This window comes from Scomber japonicus, chromosome 4 (assembly GCF_027409825.1).
Source record: "Scomber japonicus isolate fScoJap1 chromosome 4, fScoJap1.pri, whole genome shotgun sequence".
NCBI classification, from domain to species: Eukaryota; Metazoa; Chordata; class Actinopteri; order Scombriformes; family Scombridae; genus Scomber; species Scomber japonicus.
The window spans coordinates 26,331,497-26,347,710 of record NC_070581.1 but is presented as its reverse complement, the minus strand read 5'-3'; the positions used below and the strand labels follow the sequence as shown (position 1 = coordinate 26,347,710).

At 39.5% G+C, this 16,214-nt stretch overlaps 2 protein-coding genes across 4 annotated transcripts; both read left to right on the top strand.

The window, feature by feature from the left end:
* Positions 1 to 122: 122 nt before the first annotated feature.
* Positions 123 to 3,483, top strand: apex2 (APEX nuclease (apurinic/apyrimidinic endonuclease) 2). Of its 2 annotated transcripts, none has more exons than XM_053317574.1 (6): positions 123 to 276; positions 386 to 469; positions 1,051 to 1,231; positions 1,506 to 1,649; positions 2,032 to 2,101; positions 2,242 to 3,483. In XM_053317574.1, the coding sequence occupies exons 1-6, from the start codon at positions 162 to 164 to the stop codon at positions 3,397 to 3,399; spliced, it is 1,752 nt and encodes a 583-aa protein (XP_053173549.1). In that variant the 5' UTR covers positions 123 to 161; the 3' UTR covers positions 3,400 to 3,483. The 2 variants fall into 2 exon arrangements, with proteins under 2 accessions (XP_053173549.1, XP_053173550.1); XM_053317575.1 differs by having other exon boundaries at positions 123 to 280.
* Positions 3,484 to 4,588: 1,105 nt separating this feature from the next.
* LOC128356961 (sodium-coupled neutral amino acid transporter 3-like) lies at positions 4,589 to 15,854 on the top strand. 2 transcript variants are annotated; one of them, XM_053317165.1, is made up of 16 exons: positions 4,589 to 4,696; positions 9,522 to 9,647; positions 9,854 to 9,938; positions 10,083 to 10,198; positions 11,421 to 11,494; positions 11,603 to 11,695; positions 11,821 to 11,902; positions 12,016 to 12,098; positions 12,313 to 12,371; positions 12,464 to 12,595; positions 12,827 to 12,906; positions 13,023 to 13,123; positions 13,307 to 13,431; positions 15,167 to 15,311; positions 15,434 to 15,537; positions 15,650 to 15,854. In XM_053317165.1, exons 2-16 carry the CDS (start codon positions 9,607 to 9,609, stop codon positions 15,752 to 15,754), a joined length of 1,425 nt encoding a protein of 474 aa, XP_053173140.1. In that variant the 5' UTR covers positions 4,589 to 4,696; positions 9,522 to 9,606; the 3' UTR covers positions 15,755 to 15,854. The 2 variants fall into 2 exon arrangements, with proteins under 2 accessions (XP_053173140.1, XP_053173139.1); XM_053317164.1 differs by lacking the exon at positions 4,589 to 4,696 and adding an exon at positions 7,531 to 7,682.
* Positions 15,855 to 16,214: the final 360 nt, after the last annotated feature.

The window sequence follows — 16,214 nt, the reverse complement described above, 5'->3', positions numbered from 1 at the left end:
AATATTAGAATCAAAATGGAATAAAAAAGAAAAGAAATCTCAGCGAAGAAATACACTTCCGCTCATGCCTCCATTTGACTTCCTTTGTATTTCCGGGGCTTGCTACTGCTACTAGTCCTATAGCTACACATGCAACTGCTACAATAATTCACTCTTGCACAATGAAAGTGGTCACCTGGAATATAAATGGCATCAGGACATTCAGAGATGGTATCAAAAAGGCTCTTGATTCACTGGATGCAGATGTTATATGCGTCCAGGAGACTAAAGTCACGAGTAAGTGAATGAGAGAGTGCGGTCATATTGCTCAGTAGTTTGCAGGACGCTGTCAGGAGGATGTCAGAAACATAAATTTAAAGACCTGACTTTGTCCCTCCCCTTACAGGAGACTTGCTTGATGAAAGAACTGCAATTGTTGACGGATACAATTCCTATTTCAGCTTCAGCAGAGGACGCAGCGGCTACTCAGGTTCATTACACTATCATAACAGTTGTGTTTTGGTATTTTGGGTATTCAATTCAAACCATGCGAGTTAGATTGGTGTAAGAGTAGCGTGGATTAGGGTAATGTAGGACACTTTTTGCAATTCTGACATGTTCACCTTATTTACAAATGAATCCAATACATTATATCAACACCTAATATTATTATGAAATCCCTGAGATGTTTCCTTGTGAAAATCAGAAGCTAGATATTGTACTCAAAAGCAAAATGGCACATTTATTAATGTTCTTTGTGTCAGATCATTTCATAATTTGTAGATATTTGTATTTGAAATACTTTGATTTATACAAAGCAGCCTTATCCGCCAAAACTTTATGAAATGTGCATACTCATATTTGGCCATTTAATTTTGTCGGCTTACATGTGTGTGTGTTTTGTTTGTTTTTTTGCTTTCTGCATCAGATAGGTTAAAAAACTAGTAGCCTGTATGGTCACATGTGTAATGTTAAAAGGCTTACAGTAGATCCCTGTTTCTTTGTTACACCTACTCTGGGTGCTACTGACACATACAAAACTAATTAACTTCTCATTCCTGATGTGCACAGGGGTTGCCACTTACTGTAAGGACAGTGCCACTCCATTTGCTGCAGAGGAGGGTCTCACAGGTCTACTGACCAACCATGCTGGGGCTGTTGGATGCTACGGTGATCACACTGAGTTTTCAAGCGAGGAGCTGCAGCAATTAGACAATGAAGGACGAGCTGTTATAACACAGCACAAAATCATGTAAGAAATTTTTTTTCAAAGATTTCCTTGAGGAAGTGTCTTATATGTGCAACACATCCTGTAAGTATTAATCTGAATTGAACAACCATCTACTCTTTAGCTCTTTCTCTAGCTCTAAAATGTAATTGTTGATAAAGACTATAAGGGAAATTCCAGTATGTGTGTACTTCAAGTTATAAACTATAGATATTGTTACCAATGTTTGTGCACATTTTGTAAATCAGTCATAAACTTTAGATGTCTGTATATTATTGATTTATTTTTACCCCTACAGGTGTCAGAACAAAATGCAAACCGTTACTGTAATCAACGTATACTGTCCACGAGCGGACCCTGAAAAGCCAGAGCGAAAGCAGTTTAAACTGCAGTTCTACAAGCTGCTTCAGTGTCGAGCTGAAGAAATTCTGAAAGATGGGAGGTGAGAGTTCAGACCGTTTTCACAAACTGAAAAAAAGATTGTAGTTGTAATAGGGCACAAGCACAGGTGTATCCTGCTTTTACCACAGATGCTTTACCTACGCAAACTGTTCTAACCAGTAACCTTCAACCACTGCGTTTGAGCTTGAACTGGCTTTCATGTACCCTGTATGTGCACTTTTATGTGTGTTTAATGTCAGGGGTCAGTAAAATTCAGTAAATCTTAAAGCAGGTCATAATTTGGTGAGGTAAATGGTGTATTTGAAATGCATTTTGAACTGGACAGTATATCATCAGTGTTATATTACAGTTTTGCTCTATTATTCCCTCTGCTATAGAGACATTGAATCTGAATTAACTGTATTTTCTGTTCTGTCTTTCAGCCATGTGATTGTTTTAGGAGATGTAAATACATCTCACCGACCAATAGACCACTGTGACCCCAGTGACATTGTAAGTAAAAGGTTGGAACACTGTCACACACACTTTTCTGGTTTAATATGACATTAAATGAAACAGTGTTAAGTTGCCAGATGTGCACAGTGTATGCATACACAGCTTAAATATTGTCTTTTTTGTTTCTTGTTACTCAGGACGATTTTGAGGAGAACCCTGGCCGGAAATGGTTGAATGGCTTTCTGCATGGTTGCAGACAAGAAAAAGAAAGGAATGAGGAGGAACCAGATGAAGCACCTGAAATAACTGATACTGCCCACAGTGGAAAATTTATGGACACTTTTCGCTATTTCCACCCAAGTCGCACCAATGCCTTCACATGCTGGTCCACTCTCACTGGAGCTCGGCAGACCAATTATGGCACACGCATTGATTACATATTTGCTGACTGTCAGCTAGCCAAGGAGCAGTTTGTGGCAGCGGACATCATGCCAGAGGTGGAAGGGTCAGACCATTGCCCTGTGTGGGGGCAACTGAGCTGCTCTCTCCAGCCAAGCTCCAAGCCTCCTCCCCTGTGCACACGCTACCTGCCAGAGTTTGCAGGCAAGCAGCAGAAACTCTCCCGATTCCTAGTTACGGTGGACCAGAAATCAGTTCAGTCAGAGCAGAAGGCTGCATTACCTGGATCTCAAGAAGAGGGGGAAAAAAGGGAGAATATACACCCCTCTGGAGTTGGAAACATCTCCGGTAAAAAGCGAATATTGACAGCAGACTCTGTTGCCCCAAAAGGTAAAAAGGCCAAGACAGTAAAGACTTCTTCGAAACCACAGGGCAACCTGCTTTCTTTTTTCAAACCAAAGCTCACACATGTGGCTCAACCCACTGAAACGTCTGTCAAGCAGTGTGAAAGAACACTTGACCTAGATGAAGTAACCTCATTTAACAATTCCCATAAAGGGCCCACGACTAAAGAAGACGTATTGTCAGTCGCTGGAAAGATAACTGAAGATACTGAGCTTGCCTGTGATGGTTCGTCACGGCTGTGCACCAGCAGCACCACAGAGGACAGTGACAAACAGGTGAAGACAGAAGCTGAACATTTAACCTCTCAGACCTCTGTGGGACATTGTGCTGCAAAGAAAGGGGCATCACTAGTGTTTTGGAAGTCAGTGCTTCATGGACCACCCCCAGCACCTTCCTGTAAGGTGCACAGGGAACCCTGTGTGCTCCGTACTGTGAAAAAGGAAGGTCCAAACATGGGCAAGCAGTTCTTTGTGTGTTGCCGCCCTCAGGGACATTCCTCCAACCCTGAGGCTCGCTGTAATTTCTTTGCATGGGTAGACAAGGGGAAATGACACATTTAGTGTAAAGATTAGATTAGATTTTATGTCTTTTGACTTCCGGTCTCATTAGTAAAACCTGTAACTCCAACTGTAAGACTGCCACACAAATGTTAAAAAAAAAAATCATTGTTCATTATGTGTTTTTTTAAGGTAAATAAATGTTTTTTATTAGTTATCTATTACTTTGAAGTTCAAGTTTTGTTTTTTTGCTCTATCTTGGAGCTGGAGCAATAAAGAAATAAATAGAGGAGTTGTTAAAAAAATGAATAACCAATTTTCTTCATAATTTTTTAAGCAAAAATGCTAAATGTCATCTAGTTTCAGCTTCTCAAATCTGCTGATATGTTGTTTCTCTCTGCCTCAAATGATTGAAAATTGAATATCTTACAGTTTTGGACTGTCAGTTGTTCAAAACAAACAAGTTGGAGATGTCAAGTCGGAGCCCTAAAAATTGTAAGTTTTTCAGTGTTTTCCACTTTTTCTGATACTTTACAAACTAAACAATGAATTATTTATTTGTGAAAGCACTAGCAGATACATTAATAATGAAAAAAATTAGTTTCAGCCTTCTGGCCCTCATTCCATGATGCTGTATAAAACTGGTCTGTGTAAGAGTGGTCAAGTTAAAGTAAAGGCATCATATGGCTTCTGATGGCCTAATAGATCAGTTATTTTGTGATCTGCAGTAAGGATAGTAGACTGAACATGTAATGATCACGCAGATCCTTTTTTTTGGCCTTTGTGTCTAATTTACCTCAGTAACCAGTTATCTAATTTATGTCCATTAGATGGCACTGATAGCACAAAGCAAGAACCTCAGACACCTAATAACTTTTTAACATCCTATTTCACTGGCTCTATCATTTTCACAGTCATAGTATAACCAATGCAATGTCAGCCAGTAAGCACAGTATTTCAATCACAATAGTTCATTTTTCAGCATCAGGCCTATATTACATTAGAGTAATTCAATGTGCTCCTAATGAGAAAAATGTGTATGTGCATGAAATGTATGTCAAATTCGCATACAGCATGTCACAAAGTAAAAAGAATCACGTGTGACCTCATGTAAAAAAAACTGGGAGGGTCTAGGCTTGTGACATGGCAGGAAATTTCTTAACGCGCGCAATTACTACCATACTCCTTCCCCCTTTTTGCTCTCTCTTTTGACTGCCACAGAGGACGTCAAAGCTCTGTGAGAAGCAGATTCATGAAGTGAAGTCAGCCAACAAGTGTTAACGTATACACCGTTACGTCTTATGTCTGTCTAAAACTGACGACATCTCTCTGTCTGGCTGTTACTGGAGAGGTGAGTACCAGAAAAAGGCCTCCAGGCCACTCTGTAGCTGCCAGAGCGCATTTCCCATTCATACATTCATACAAGGAAAGGACAGCGGATAAGACTGTTATTATTATTAGCTCCACTGATAAAGTACTGTATATTGACAGTAAGTCTAAGGATAACAATCTTTCAGCTGGGTTCTGTTTTGATCATTCAGCTTGAGTACATACTAATGCTCTTATTCGCAGTCTGTTCGCTTTGTGACATGCTGGCAGTATGCGCAACCATAGAGGTGGGATTTTAAATGACTCACAAGAATGGGGAGATCATCTTGGCTCTGGATGCTGGCACAACTTTTATATATCAAAACAATGTTAAATGGTTGATCCATTGTTTTTATTGTTACATAATGTCTCCTGAAGACTGTGCTTTGGTTGTTTTTTTTTCTGGAATTATTTGCTAGGTCCTTTTTAAGGTTCATGTAGAGGCCATTACTTTTCAGTGTTTAAATTCACTAAATCCGTATTGACCTTAATCCTGATATTTTGTGTGTAAAAAGCTTCAAATAGCCTGAACTTGGCAATTGATTTGGTTTGATTTTCTTATGTCTAGTTTTCTCAAATAAAAACTTAACATTTTTTAACAATGTTTGAAAGCTATCTATCATCTGCGTTTGCTCCCTCTAGATGAGATCTCTATAACAGAAAGACACATTCTCCACTGACGGATTTGTGTCATATTGAGATAAAGAAAATGTGGGTGTTTCTTGGGTGTGTGTGAGCGCGTTGGACTTTATCAGCCAACTGAAATGTCCCTGAGATGTGGATAACATTTAACTTTTGGTGGACTAGTCAGAGATTGAGCACGTCTAGGCCTACTTTCTGCTACACTCTCCACAGATGGCATGTGAAAGACGAGCTTTTTTATACGTGTCATGTGTCATTTCTCCTCTTCTCGTGTCAGTTCAGGTATTACTGTGTACTGTTTCTGCACATGATAACTTGCAAGCATGCTCTCTACTCCTAAGTACAATCACATGTGGGCAATCTTAAAAAAGGCACTTATCTCCTAAGCTAATTAACATCACTGTGACTTCCAGCAGGATACAAACCTGTCAGCGAGTATCCGCCCATGCCACAACAAAGCCCACCGCAGGTGACACCTACAGCACCCCTTTCTCTACTCTCACACTCTGTAATGACATGGTAATTACACTGTCTGCACCCCATTGATTTAACTCCAGGCTTCACCTCAAACCCTTGATCTGCAGACTTTCTCGGAAAACTAAAGGCTATTCCCCCCTTTTGCACGGTCGTTAGTCTTGGCCAGGCTTGGGGAGTAACGGAATACATTTAATTGTAAAGAGGATACAATAAAAGGTAGTCTACAGTTACATACTAAAAAGACTATTGCAGGTAGCCTATTACATTAAAATGTGGATTATTTGGCAGGATTACAATTTAAAAACACATTTTACAATAAACAACTCTAGACTACCATGCACTGTAAAAGTCCCAAACGTGAGCAGAGCAGAAACTAGAAACACAATAACTCGATGAGCCATGAAGGTCTGAAGAGAGGACGATACCACAAGACGCGTGCAGGTGCGCAACAGTGGGCGCATGTACACACACTACTTACTGCTCTCCATGTGACTGTGTGTGTGTGTGTGTGTGTGTGTGACACGTTCAGAGCTTACAGCGTTTTATTGAATGAGTCAAAGAAGACTCAGACTCATACTTTCCCTGAGGTTATTACAGCACGCTCAATTGCGCGTATTTTCACCCGCTGCTCCGTTTTATGGGCCTACCCACCAAGGTTTTTTTGCGCCAATTTGCTGAGAGCAACACACAGCTGACTGTATGTCACCAGTATGTCAAAGCGATAAGTGGGTCTCCAAACTGAGACGCACACCAGCATCTTATAATAATTACATAATAACACCAGCATCTTATAATAATTAATCTCATGTGTTCTGCTGCACACATTTACACAGATCAGCTGATTACAAACAGACTTAGGTTTTGATAGTGGTATTGTTTATAATAAAGCAGAACTTACAGTTAAACCCTGAGCTCCACCACAGCTATTTTTACATAGCTGAAATTATTTTAAGTAGCCCAGTATCTGACTGAAGATTTCGCACTTGATATCATTAAATACCATTTCCATATCATTCAAGCCTTAAGAGAGAGAGAGTGCACTAACTCTATCCTAACTGCTTGTAGCAATTTGCACTGGTCTTTGTCAATTAGATGCTTTTTATTAACATAGAAAGTGGCCAATTTTGTGCTGAATGTTTTCCCTGTGTCTTTATTGTTGCATAGTTGGTATGGCAGTAATCCTAAAGTAACAGAAAGTAATAAAGTTACATTATGTTAATATTGTGGTAGGCTACTTGGATTACGCTACTAACTACATTTTGTAACAGGTAACTAGTAACTGTATCAGAATACAATTTTAACCCTAAAACAGGCAGGAGTGGAAAATGAGATCTTAATTATTCTTTTTAGTTACCTTTTATTGACTTTGATGTTACGAGTTATCTCAGTTATTTGCACCTAAGTAAACATTTCCACAAATAATTTTAAAAATATTTTGGATTTTACGAACCAGGAAACATTGCCCCTATTAAGGTATAAAAAATATATGTCTCTCCTGGTGTAAGTTGCCTGTTTAGGGGTTAAAGTAACTCTCCAACACTGGTCTTGACACCTTTTGTGTATGAACACCTGGTGAGTGAATCCCTGCAGTCTCTCCTGAGACTGGTTTAACAAAGGGTTAAGTGTGGGTGTTCCCATTTCCCGCTCACTCCCGCCCAGCCCTCTAATCTCTCTCACTCTCTCCTCTCTTCACTACCAAGGAGCTTTGGAGAGGCTCCTAAGAACTAAGCTGTATATACACATTGGAAAGAGTCAGAAACTTGAAATTGTAATTTGACAGGGATTTATTCTGTCAATAACCAAGACGTTTCTCTGTGAAAAGAAAACTAGCCTTGTTCTTATCCACCAGGGTAAGTTTCTTAAAATGTGTGTGTGTGTGTGCATGTGTCCTTGTGATTTAGATGTTGAAGGGGAAGGACTAACTGTCAATAGTGACCAAGTCTTGCGTCAGACAGCCATGCGCTGCGCACTGCTGGGTAGTAAAGCTATAGTGATATTGTTACTTTAACTTGACATGTTGTTTGTTTAAAAATAGATGATTTGATATAGATGATTTAACTTATTATGCACATATGTTTTCTAATTACAACACTTGTAGAAACACTAAAAGGCATAATAGATGCTTGTTGGGAAACATTGTAGCCTATAACGGTTTAATAGATGGATGCCTTTTTTCATTACTTTTTTACTCTCTTTTCACAGCTATCTAACTGCTGTTGTCTTTTCCAAGGAAATTTGTAACATGAGTTTCTAGTTAACCCGTTTGGCAAGTTCCATTTCCCCCAGCATTACTATGCAAAGCATGGACAAAATGTAAAATCTACATATCAATCCACCAAAATTGCCTTTTTGTGAAAGTTAAATCTCAAAAATATTCCTGACATTTATTCAATGCTTTTTTGTATGTATGTCTGTTTTGTGTATGTTGGCTACATGCCATGGGAAAGTCGTTGGGTATGTAGCTAAAGAAAGTTACTCAAACCCAACTTGACCCGAGGCCAGTATGCAGGGGAAAGGCTACTCTGTATTTAGACTAAATAGCACCATTTACACAGGAATTCATTGTTTATCTGTGTGGCATAGTTGCTGTCAACCACGCTTGTATGGCTCATTGTACATCAACGGGCCTGTTCAGTGATGAGCGTAGGAATATAAAAAAATTCTGGTTTTCTGTGAAACTCCTCTGGATTTGGCACAATGTAGTGTGAATGTGTCCTTACGGGTCAAGTGTGAAAATCCTGAGGGCAGTATGACCCACAGAAAAAGGCAAGTATCCCATGACCCCATGGCATAGACCTACGCTCATTCCCAGAGTCCGTCCATGCCAGCTTTGTGTGGCCCGCAGCAGATTAGAGCAACATAAGTCCACTGACAACATTTGTTATCTAAAGCCGTTCATGTCACACAAGCTTTAAAAGGACTTCATCCTAAGCAAAAGTTTCCGCTTTTGCCTGAATTGTAGTTTGTGAGCAGACACAGTTAATCTGGATGTTTTCTGTCTTCATATCTGAAGATGGAAGGGGTGTTGAACTCCAAAATAATGTTTTGTTAAAGGATTTCTTCATTTGCCAAGAGAAAAAAAAGAAACATTCTTGTTGGCCTTGGCACGTAGAAAAATTACAGAGTGTGTGTCTCAAGACTTTATAAATAGGGCTGCCCTTTTGAAGCCACATAGCATTTTCTGTTTGTATTCCATTAGTTATATTCAGTGTTCCCAGAGAGCCGTCTTCGCTCTGTTTAAATACAGGTAACTAGTGTGTTTGTCATTTGTCTGACAGTGGTAAATTACTGAATAGTCATTATAATGTAGACCAGAGCCAAAGCCTTACATCCACCCCATAAAAGCATTGCATAAGTACATCAAAATTCTTCTGCGACTTTTGGCAAAAGCCACGCTGAGATCTTGTCTGCGTGTTAACAAGTTAAGACAAGATCTTGGAAACGGTGATGCATACTGAAACAACGTAAAAGCGTTACAGACTCTGAGGTCAGCCTACTTGCATTTTCCTTCACAAACAATGGAAGGTTGGCAAGATCGGCACATGAGGTGTGGAGGAATGTATAGTATGTGGTGTTATCCCAGCTCACATTAACTCTCCTTCATGTATACATCATGGCCACATTAGTAGTAGATTTTGTGATGAGTAAGTGAGTATCATAAATTAAACACGTGTTCTCTCCACTTCCAGGGTGGTGAAAGTTTGAGGAGGATTCTTTCATCCCAATAAAAGTTGATTTGCAACATCTCTAAAGTTACAACCCCCAACAACGAGAATGGAGCTTCAGAAGATGAATGGACATAGCAGAGAAGATGGGTAAGACTCACAGATGAACAGTAATTAAAGATGGGTTACATCATATCACAACAAAAAGCTTTAAAAGTTCAACTGAACTCTTTCATTTGCAGGTTAGCTCAGCAAATATATAAGCTACAGTTATAGTAGTTTTATAGCTCTTTATGCCGTGCGTCATGTGTTTTTTCCAAGTCTTCATTCTAACCAGTGATTATTTTTTATTGTAGGTTCGATGGGCTGGATGCCATGGCTGAACATGAGGAATTTCTCCCACATAAAACCGGTGTCAAGAAAGAAATGCACTTCACAGATGTGAGTGCTTTTACTTAGTCATTTTTGTTTTTTAAATGTACTAGTCATATTGATTTATTGGAATGAAATGAAATTTGTATCTGTTCTGTTTTTTTGTTGTTGTGCTCATGAATTGTTTTTTTCTCTTGAACTTTTCCTCCGCAGTTTGAGGGGAAGACTTCATTTGGAATGTCCATCTTTAACCTCAGCAATGCCATAATGGGCAGTGGAATTCTGGGATTGGCTTTTGCGATGTCCAACACCGGAATCATTCTTTTTCTGTGAGTATGGACGCCAAACACGCAGTTGCGGTATTGGCTTAACCATCCTCTCCTGCTGTGTTTGTCAATGTACGTGTTTGTGTCTACCTGCACAGGTGCGTACATTTGCTCACAGCACTGTACTGTGCCCCCTCTAATATCGTCCACTATTCATTCTGGCCACTTGTGATTTATATTCAGTGTTTGTGTGAAGGCAAACATGCACATTCCTCAAGGTTACAAGAATAGAGTAGTTCTGTTTGTCTTGTGTGTGTTTTGCCTTTAATAGTTGAACACCGACAGAGTGACGACAAGTAATTTTAGCTGGTCTTCACTTCTTCAAGGGGCTATTTTAAGTAGGAAATTTGGTTCAAGGTTTATGTTAGAATGAGGATTAGATTAATTTGTGTCAGTGTATACAGATTGGATGCAGTTAATGGATGGTCCTTATAAGGCTAGAAGCAGGAGCCACAGGGATGCATGTGTATCATCTAGCTGTCTGTGTGTATTTGTGTTTGCAACAGGTATGTTCGGTCGCAGGGAGAGGGACTCTGTATTTAGTATGTGTGTGTGTTTTTGTCTGTCTGCTGGTGCGAGTTGTAGGTGTACGCAACAGTATGAAGCCTGATCTGTCAGAATGTACATTAGAGCTCATACACACGCAGCTTCCCTAAATCAGATTTGAGTGGTTAAATATAGCCTGTAGTGATCAGATCCAAGACAGGCCTGCTGGATCAGTCCTGCACTATGTGGTGGGGGGAGGTGGAAGGTTGCTGGTGAGCCAACCGCACAAAGCTATACTCTGTTGTGTGGCAGGGGGAAAAAAACAAAGTGATACAATCACAAGAGTGGCCCATTAATATAATTTATTTCCTAAAGAATAGCTTATTTTTTGTTTTGTTTCTGACCTAATGCATTTACGGCGAACCAATTTTATTTTGTAAAGATCACAAATTTTCCTCAGGACATTACAATCTGTACAGCAGTACAACATCCACTATCTTTAGACACTGTATTCAAAAAAGGAAAAACTCCCTTTAAAAAAAAAAGAAAAAAGAAACCTCCGGAAGAGCAACTTATTATTGATCCCAGGACATTAGATAATAGGAGTCCATGTATAATAATCAGTATTTTAACTTGAATAACAATAATGTCCAAATTTGTGAGACCATTCATATATTTTTGTGATATAGTTTTTTACAAAGTACATCTCCTAACAGATACACATTCTTCTGTGTTACAGAATCCTGTTGCTGTCTATTGCTGTTCTGTCTGCGTATTCAATTCACCTCCTGCTAAAATGTGCTGGGGTTGTTGGTAAGTCAGAGCTAAAATCAGCACATATAAATTACTGTATGTTACCACAGGGTTACTCTATGTATTCATCACTTACCGCATGGATATATAATGCTTATGTGTTTTTAGGCATCCGGGCATATGAGCAGCTTGGGAATCGGGCCTTTGGTGCACCAGGAAAAATGTTGGCCGGCTGTGTCATAACAATACACAACATTGGAGGTACTTTCAGGCAATTTTTTTTGTTATGTTAAACAGCCATCAGTGAAAGTGTATCTATTTAATCAGACCAGATTGATCAAATAAGTAAGGAGTGGAAGATAAGATTGTTTTTGCTTCTTTTTTAGCAATGTCCAGCTATCTCTTCATCGTCAAGTCTGAGCTCCCATTGGTTATTCAAGCTTTTCTTGGTAAACATGAAAACACGGGGTGAGTGTCAAATCCATATTCTGCCTTTGATTCATGTGTAGTTGAGTAGTCTTGTTTTTTTTTGTAAGTTGGCGTACTGATTTTTGTCATCTGTTTGTCTGGTCGTCTCTTAGAGAGTGGTTCTTGAATGGAAACTACTTGATCATGATTGTTAGCGCTCTCATCATCCTTCCTCTTGCACTCATGAAAGAACTTGGTATGTTTTTCATTCTGTTGTCACATTTTCTTTTTTTTTTCTTTTTTTTAATATTCCCCATACTCTCACATGTACGTCATGTCCACTACCTGTTGTTTTTGTGTTTACGTTCATGTCTTGTACTGAAATTGATATGTCATTGCCTCCAGAATCTGTCTTCTGTCTGTGAGCATCATAAATTATTCTGCAACATCTTGTTATCATTGCACTCCAGGTTACCTTGGCTACACGAGTGGCTTCTCTCTCTCCTGCATGGTGTTTTTCCTCATTTCGGTGAGTCTTTACTGCTAAGTCAACACAGATACATGCAACTGTTCCTCTATTAAATATTTATCTATGATTAACCTATGGGTGTGGCTCCCCAGGTTATCTACAAGAAATTCAACATCCCGTGTCCACTGGATATCGGCCATCACAATGTAACTCCTACTGATAGCCACGCTCTCATTAACGCTACAGACTTCTGCGAGGCCAAGCTCATAACCATGAACTCACAGGTGCGTTCCCCTCATTGTCAGCTATGTTTTTTATCTCTTGGTTAGCGGAGCAGATCCACAGCCACATGTTCTGCTCTCGTATGTGTTATGTCAACAGTATTATAGTCTGTTACGTCAACAGAAGCTGTGCGTAAAACAAACATTTGATTGTTTGACATGAAATGCTGTTCAGTCTTCTTCAAGCAGTGAGCTGCAAGATACTCATTGACCTTTGTTATGTTTGACTTTTAGACAGCTTACACCATCCCAATTCTGGCCTTTGCTTTTGTCTGCCACCCCGAGGTGCTACCAATCTACACTGAGCTACGAGAGTAAGTCATAATCCATTTCACAAAATCCCAATGTGGTTTCTTTGTTTACACACACACACAGCTGCTGAAAGTTATTTAAAGATTAAAGTGTTTTTTCCTGCTTCCCTTTAATCCAGTGCCACGAAGAAACGCATGCAGGCTGTTGCCAACGTCTCCATCCTGGCCATGTTCTGCATGTACTTGCTAACTGCTCTTTTTGGTTACCTCACCTTTTTCGGTAAGACACTCTCAGCTCCTGAGAATCAAAGGTCACCTTGTTCTCATGTTGTGAACCACAAGATTTGAAATAAACGACTGTCTTGTTCTCACTTCTCATAGCAAATGTTCATTTTGCAGTGTTATGAATGAGGGTCTAGACCATGTGAGACATGTCAAAAGTTGTTTGGTTTTCTGTGGATAGGTGCTGTGGAGTCAGAGCTGTTACACACCTACAGTAAAGTGGACCCCTTGGATGTCCTGGTCCTCTGTGTGCGTCTGTCTGTGCTGGTGGCTGTCACACTGACCGTCCCTGTGGTCCTTTTCCCGGTAAGACATCAATCTTAGTTTTGTGCAAATATTTAGATCAACCTCAGCACCAATAATAAAAATAGTTCTTATATTTTCTTTAATTATCTAACAGTTTCCACACTTAAAAAAACACAGTATACAGAAAGGACTCAGAAAAAGCTTTTTTATTTTTTTCAATATTTTTTAAAGTTTTAATTGAGGGTCTGAAGCCAGTAATGTTTTTAACCCTTATAGGACACTCATTAAAATACTTGGACATTTGCAATTTAAGCCAAGGAAGAGTCATTGGGGGATATTACATGACTTTTTTGCTTTTGTGACTTTTTATGAAATGTTTTATTTTTATTTTGCAATTCAAGTACAATGAAGTTACCATATCTGGTTCCTCGCCATTTACCAAAAAGTCTGTTTATAAAAACTCCACATGGTTCTACAACCTCACAAAGAGGCATGGGGAGACTATTTTGGATGTTTACATGCATGAGTTACCAAATATAGTTCACTTGTCCGATAAAGGGTTAACATACATTTACATCTATTAATGTAAATGAGATACTTAGTGACGTGGTGACGTGAAGTAGACACGTAAAGCAATAGAGGTCTCTTACTTAACATTCAAACAATGTTGTCAAGGTAGATCTTGAACTCACTACCTGCACATTGTATGCTGATAACACGGCAGTCTCTTGGTGGTCTCTCTTCCACCAAAGTATTGAAACTTTTAGGGCCTCATCTGCCAGAGTGAAACCTGTAGCTGTTTCTATTTCAGTTATGTGCTGTCTAACTGTCTGCTATTTAAGAATTCACCACAAAACTTCTGAATGACCTGTACATGATATAAATGACTGGAGGTATATTTTTAAACATTCACATCAAAAGAAATGATTAAGAACACACAGCAAACACCTACTGTAGTTCTAAACCTTTAACAGGATAAATTAAAGAAATAATTTGCACGAGTTATCGGTCCATTCAATATGAAGCTGTAGCCAGCAGACGTTAGCTTAGCTTAGCTTAGCACGATGACTGGAAATATAGGCATACAGCTAGCCCTGCTCTGTCCATAGGTTAAAATGTCTACCAGCATCTCTAAAGCCTACACGTTATATCTTGTTAGTTTAAAAAAGTGAAGTTGCAATTTTAGGGGGGGTTACTTCATGTATCAGATTATTTTTAGGCTGCGAATTGAGGAATTGTGTATCTACTGGTTGCCTGTGATGAGTGATTGAGGTGTTGTTAGGCAGATTTTTTAATCTATGGGGAGCCAGGCAAGCTGTTTCCTGTCTTCATGCTAAGCTAATCTAATCAGATGCTCGTCCATAATGAATAGACAGACATGAGAGTTGAACTGTTCCAAGAAAGCAAATTAGCTCATATTATAAAATGTCATATCATGAATCATGAATCTCATATCATAATGCTCCTTTAGTATGGCGTCATTGAGAGCAGAAAGTTTCAGCTTCACTTCTGCTCCCTCTCACAAACAGTCTTATGTAATCAGGTATTTTGCTTTAAACATCTGATGGAAAATACCAGCTAAAATGTTGGCTTGTTGGAATAGAGTTGAGTTGATGTGTATAGGAGCTTATACTACTCATTTCTGTGTGTGTCTCTAATGTTACCTGTGGTGATAAAACAAAATCAACCACTACTTTTCTATAGATTTGCTTATGTATCCTGATGCTATAAATAAAAACATGACGTTCTCCTTCTTTCCTCTCTTCACTCCTTCATTCCTACCTTCCCTCTGCAGATCCGCAGGGCCGTGCTCCAGATCTTGTTCCCTGAGAAGCCTTTCCACTGGGCCAGACACATCATCATTGCATTTTGTCTAATCGTCATAGTCAACATTCTTGTTATCTTTGTGCCCTCCATCCGCGACATCTTTGGCCTCATTGGTACGTGTACACAGGACTGTCTGGTCTGATCTTCACAGCACTGTATCATCTGTGTGTAATCACTAATTACTGTGCACAACCTCCATAAACTCACTTCTGCTCTCCTCTTACTTCATCTGCAGGAGCCACAACTGCCCCGAGCCTCATCTTTATCCTACCTGGGATCTTCTATATCCGGATTGTTCCTGAGGAACAGGAGCCTTTGATGTCCAGACCCAAAGTTCAGGTACTATACACCTCCTTCTGCTATAGATATTATAAATTTATCTTGGACATTTAACATCATTGTATTTTATTGGTTGTTGATACAGATGTTTTGTCTCTTTCCTCTCCTGTAGTCTGCATGCTTTGCTGCAGTGGGATTCATCTTCATGACTATGAGTTTGTCATTTATCATCATTGACTGGGTGACTGGAGAATCTAGAAGTGGAGGCGGCCACTAGCTGGTGTGACAGAAAAAAAGGTATTACGAACATAAAACGCCAACCAAAGCTCTCCCTTTCATTAAATTACCCCTGATCTGCCGAGTTTTCAACCAAAGCCAGACAGAACAGTTTGGCTACAAAGGCTGAAGGATTTGTGAAGAAACTTTGCCTACGAAAAAAAAACGCTTTGACACGTGATGGGGAAAACAAAAGGTCCTGTAATGGAGGCGAGAACGGAGATGCATGAGAATACAAAGCATTGTTTTCTGACAGTGCCCGCAGTGAGGATGTTGTTTGGAGGCATGTGTAGAAATGGTTGAATGGCAACATCATGACTCAAATGGAAATCCCATTTTAGAGTATGGTTGTGCACAGTTCCATGGAATAGCTCAGTCACTGCCAAATTCTACTATCCACTTCCCTACCATCTCAGATTTTACAGGACGTAAATTCTATCTGTTGTCATAAGACAATAATT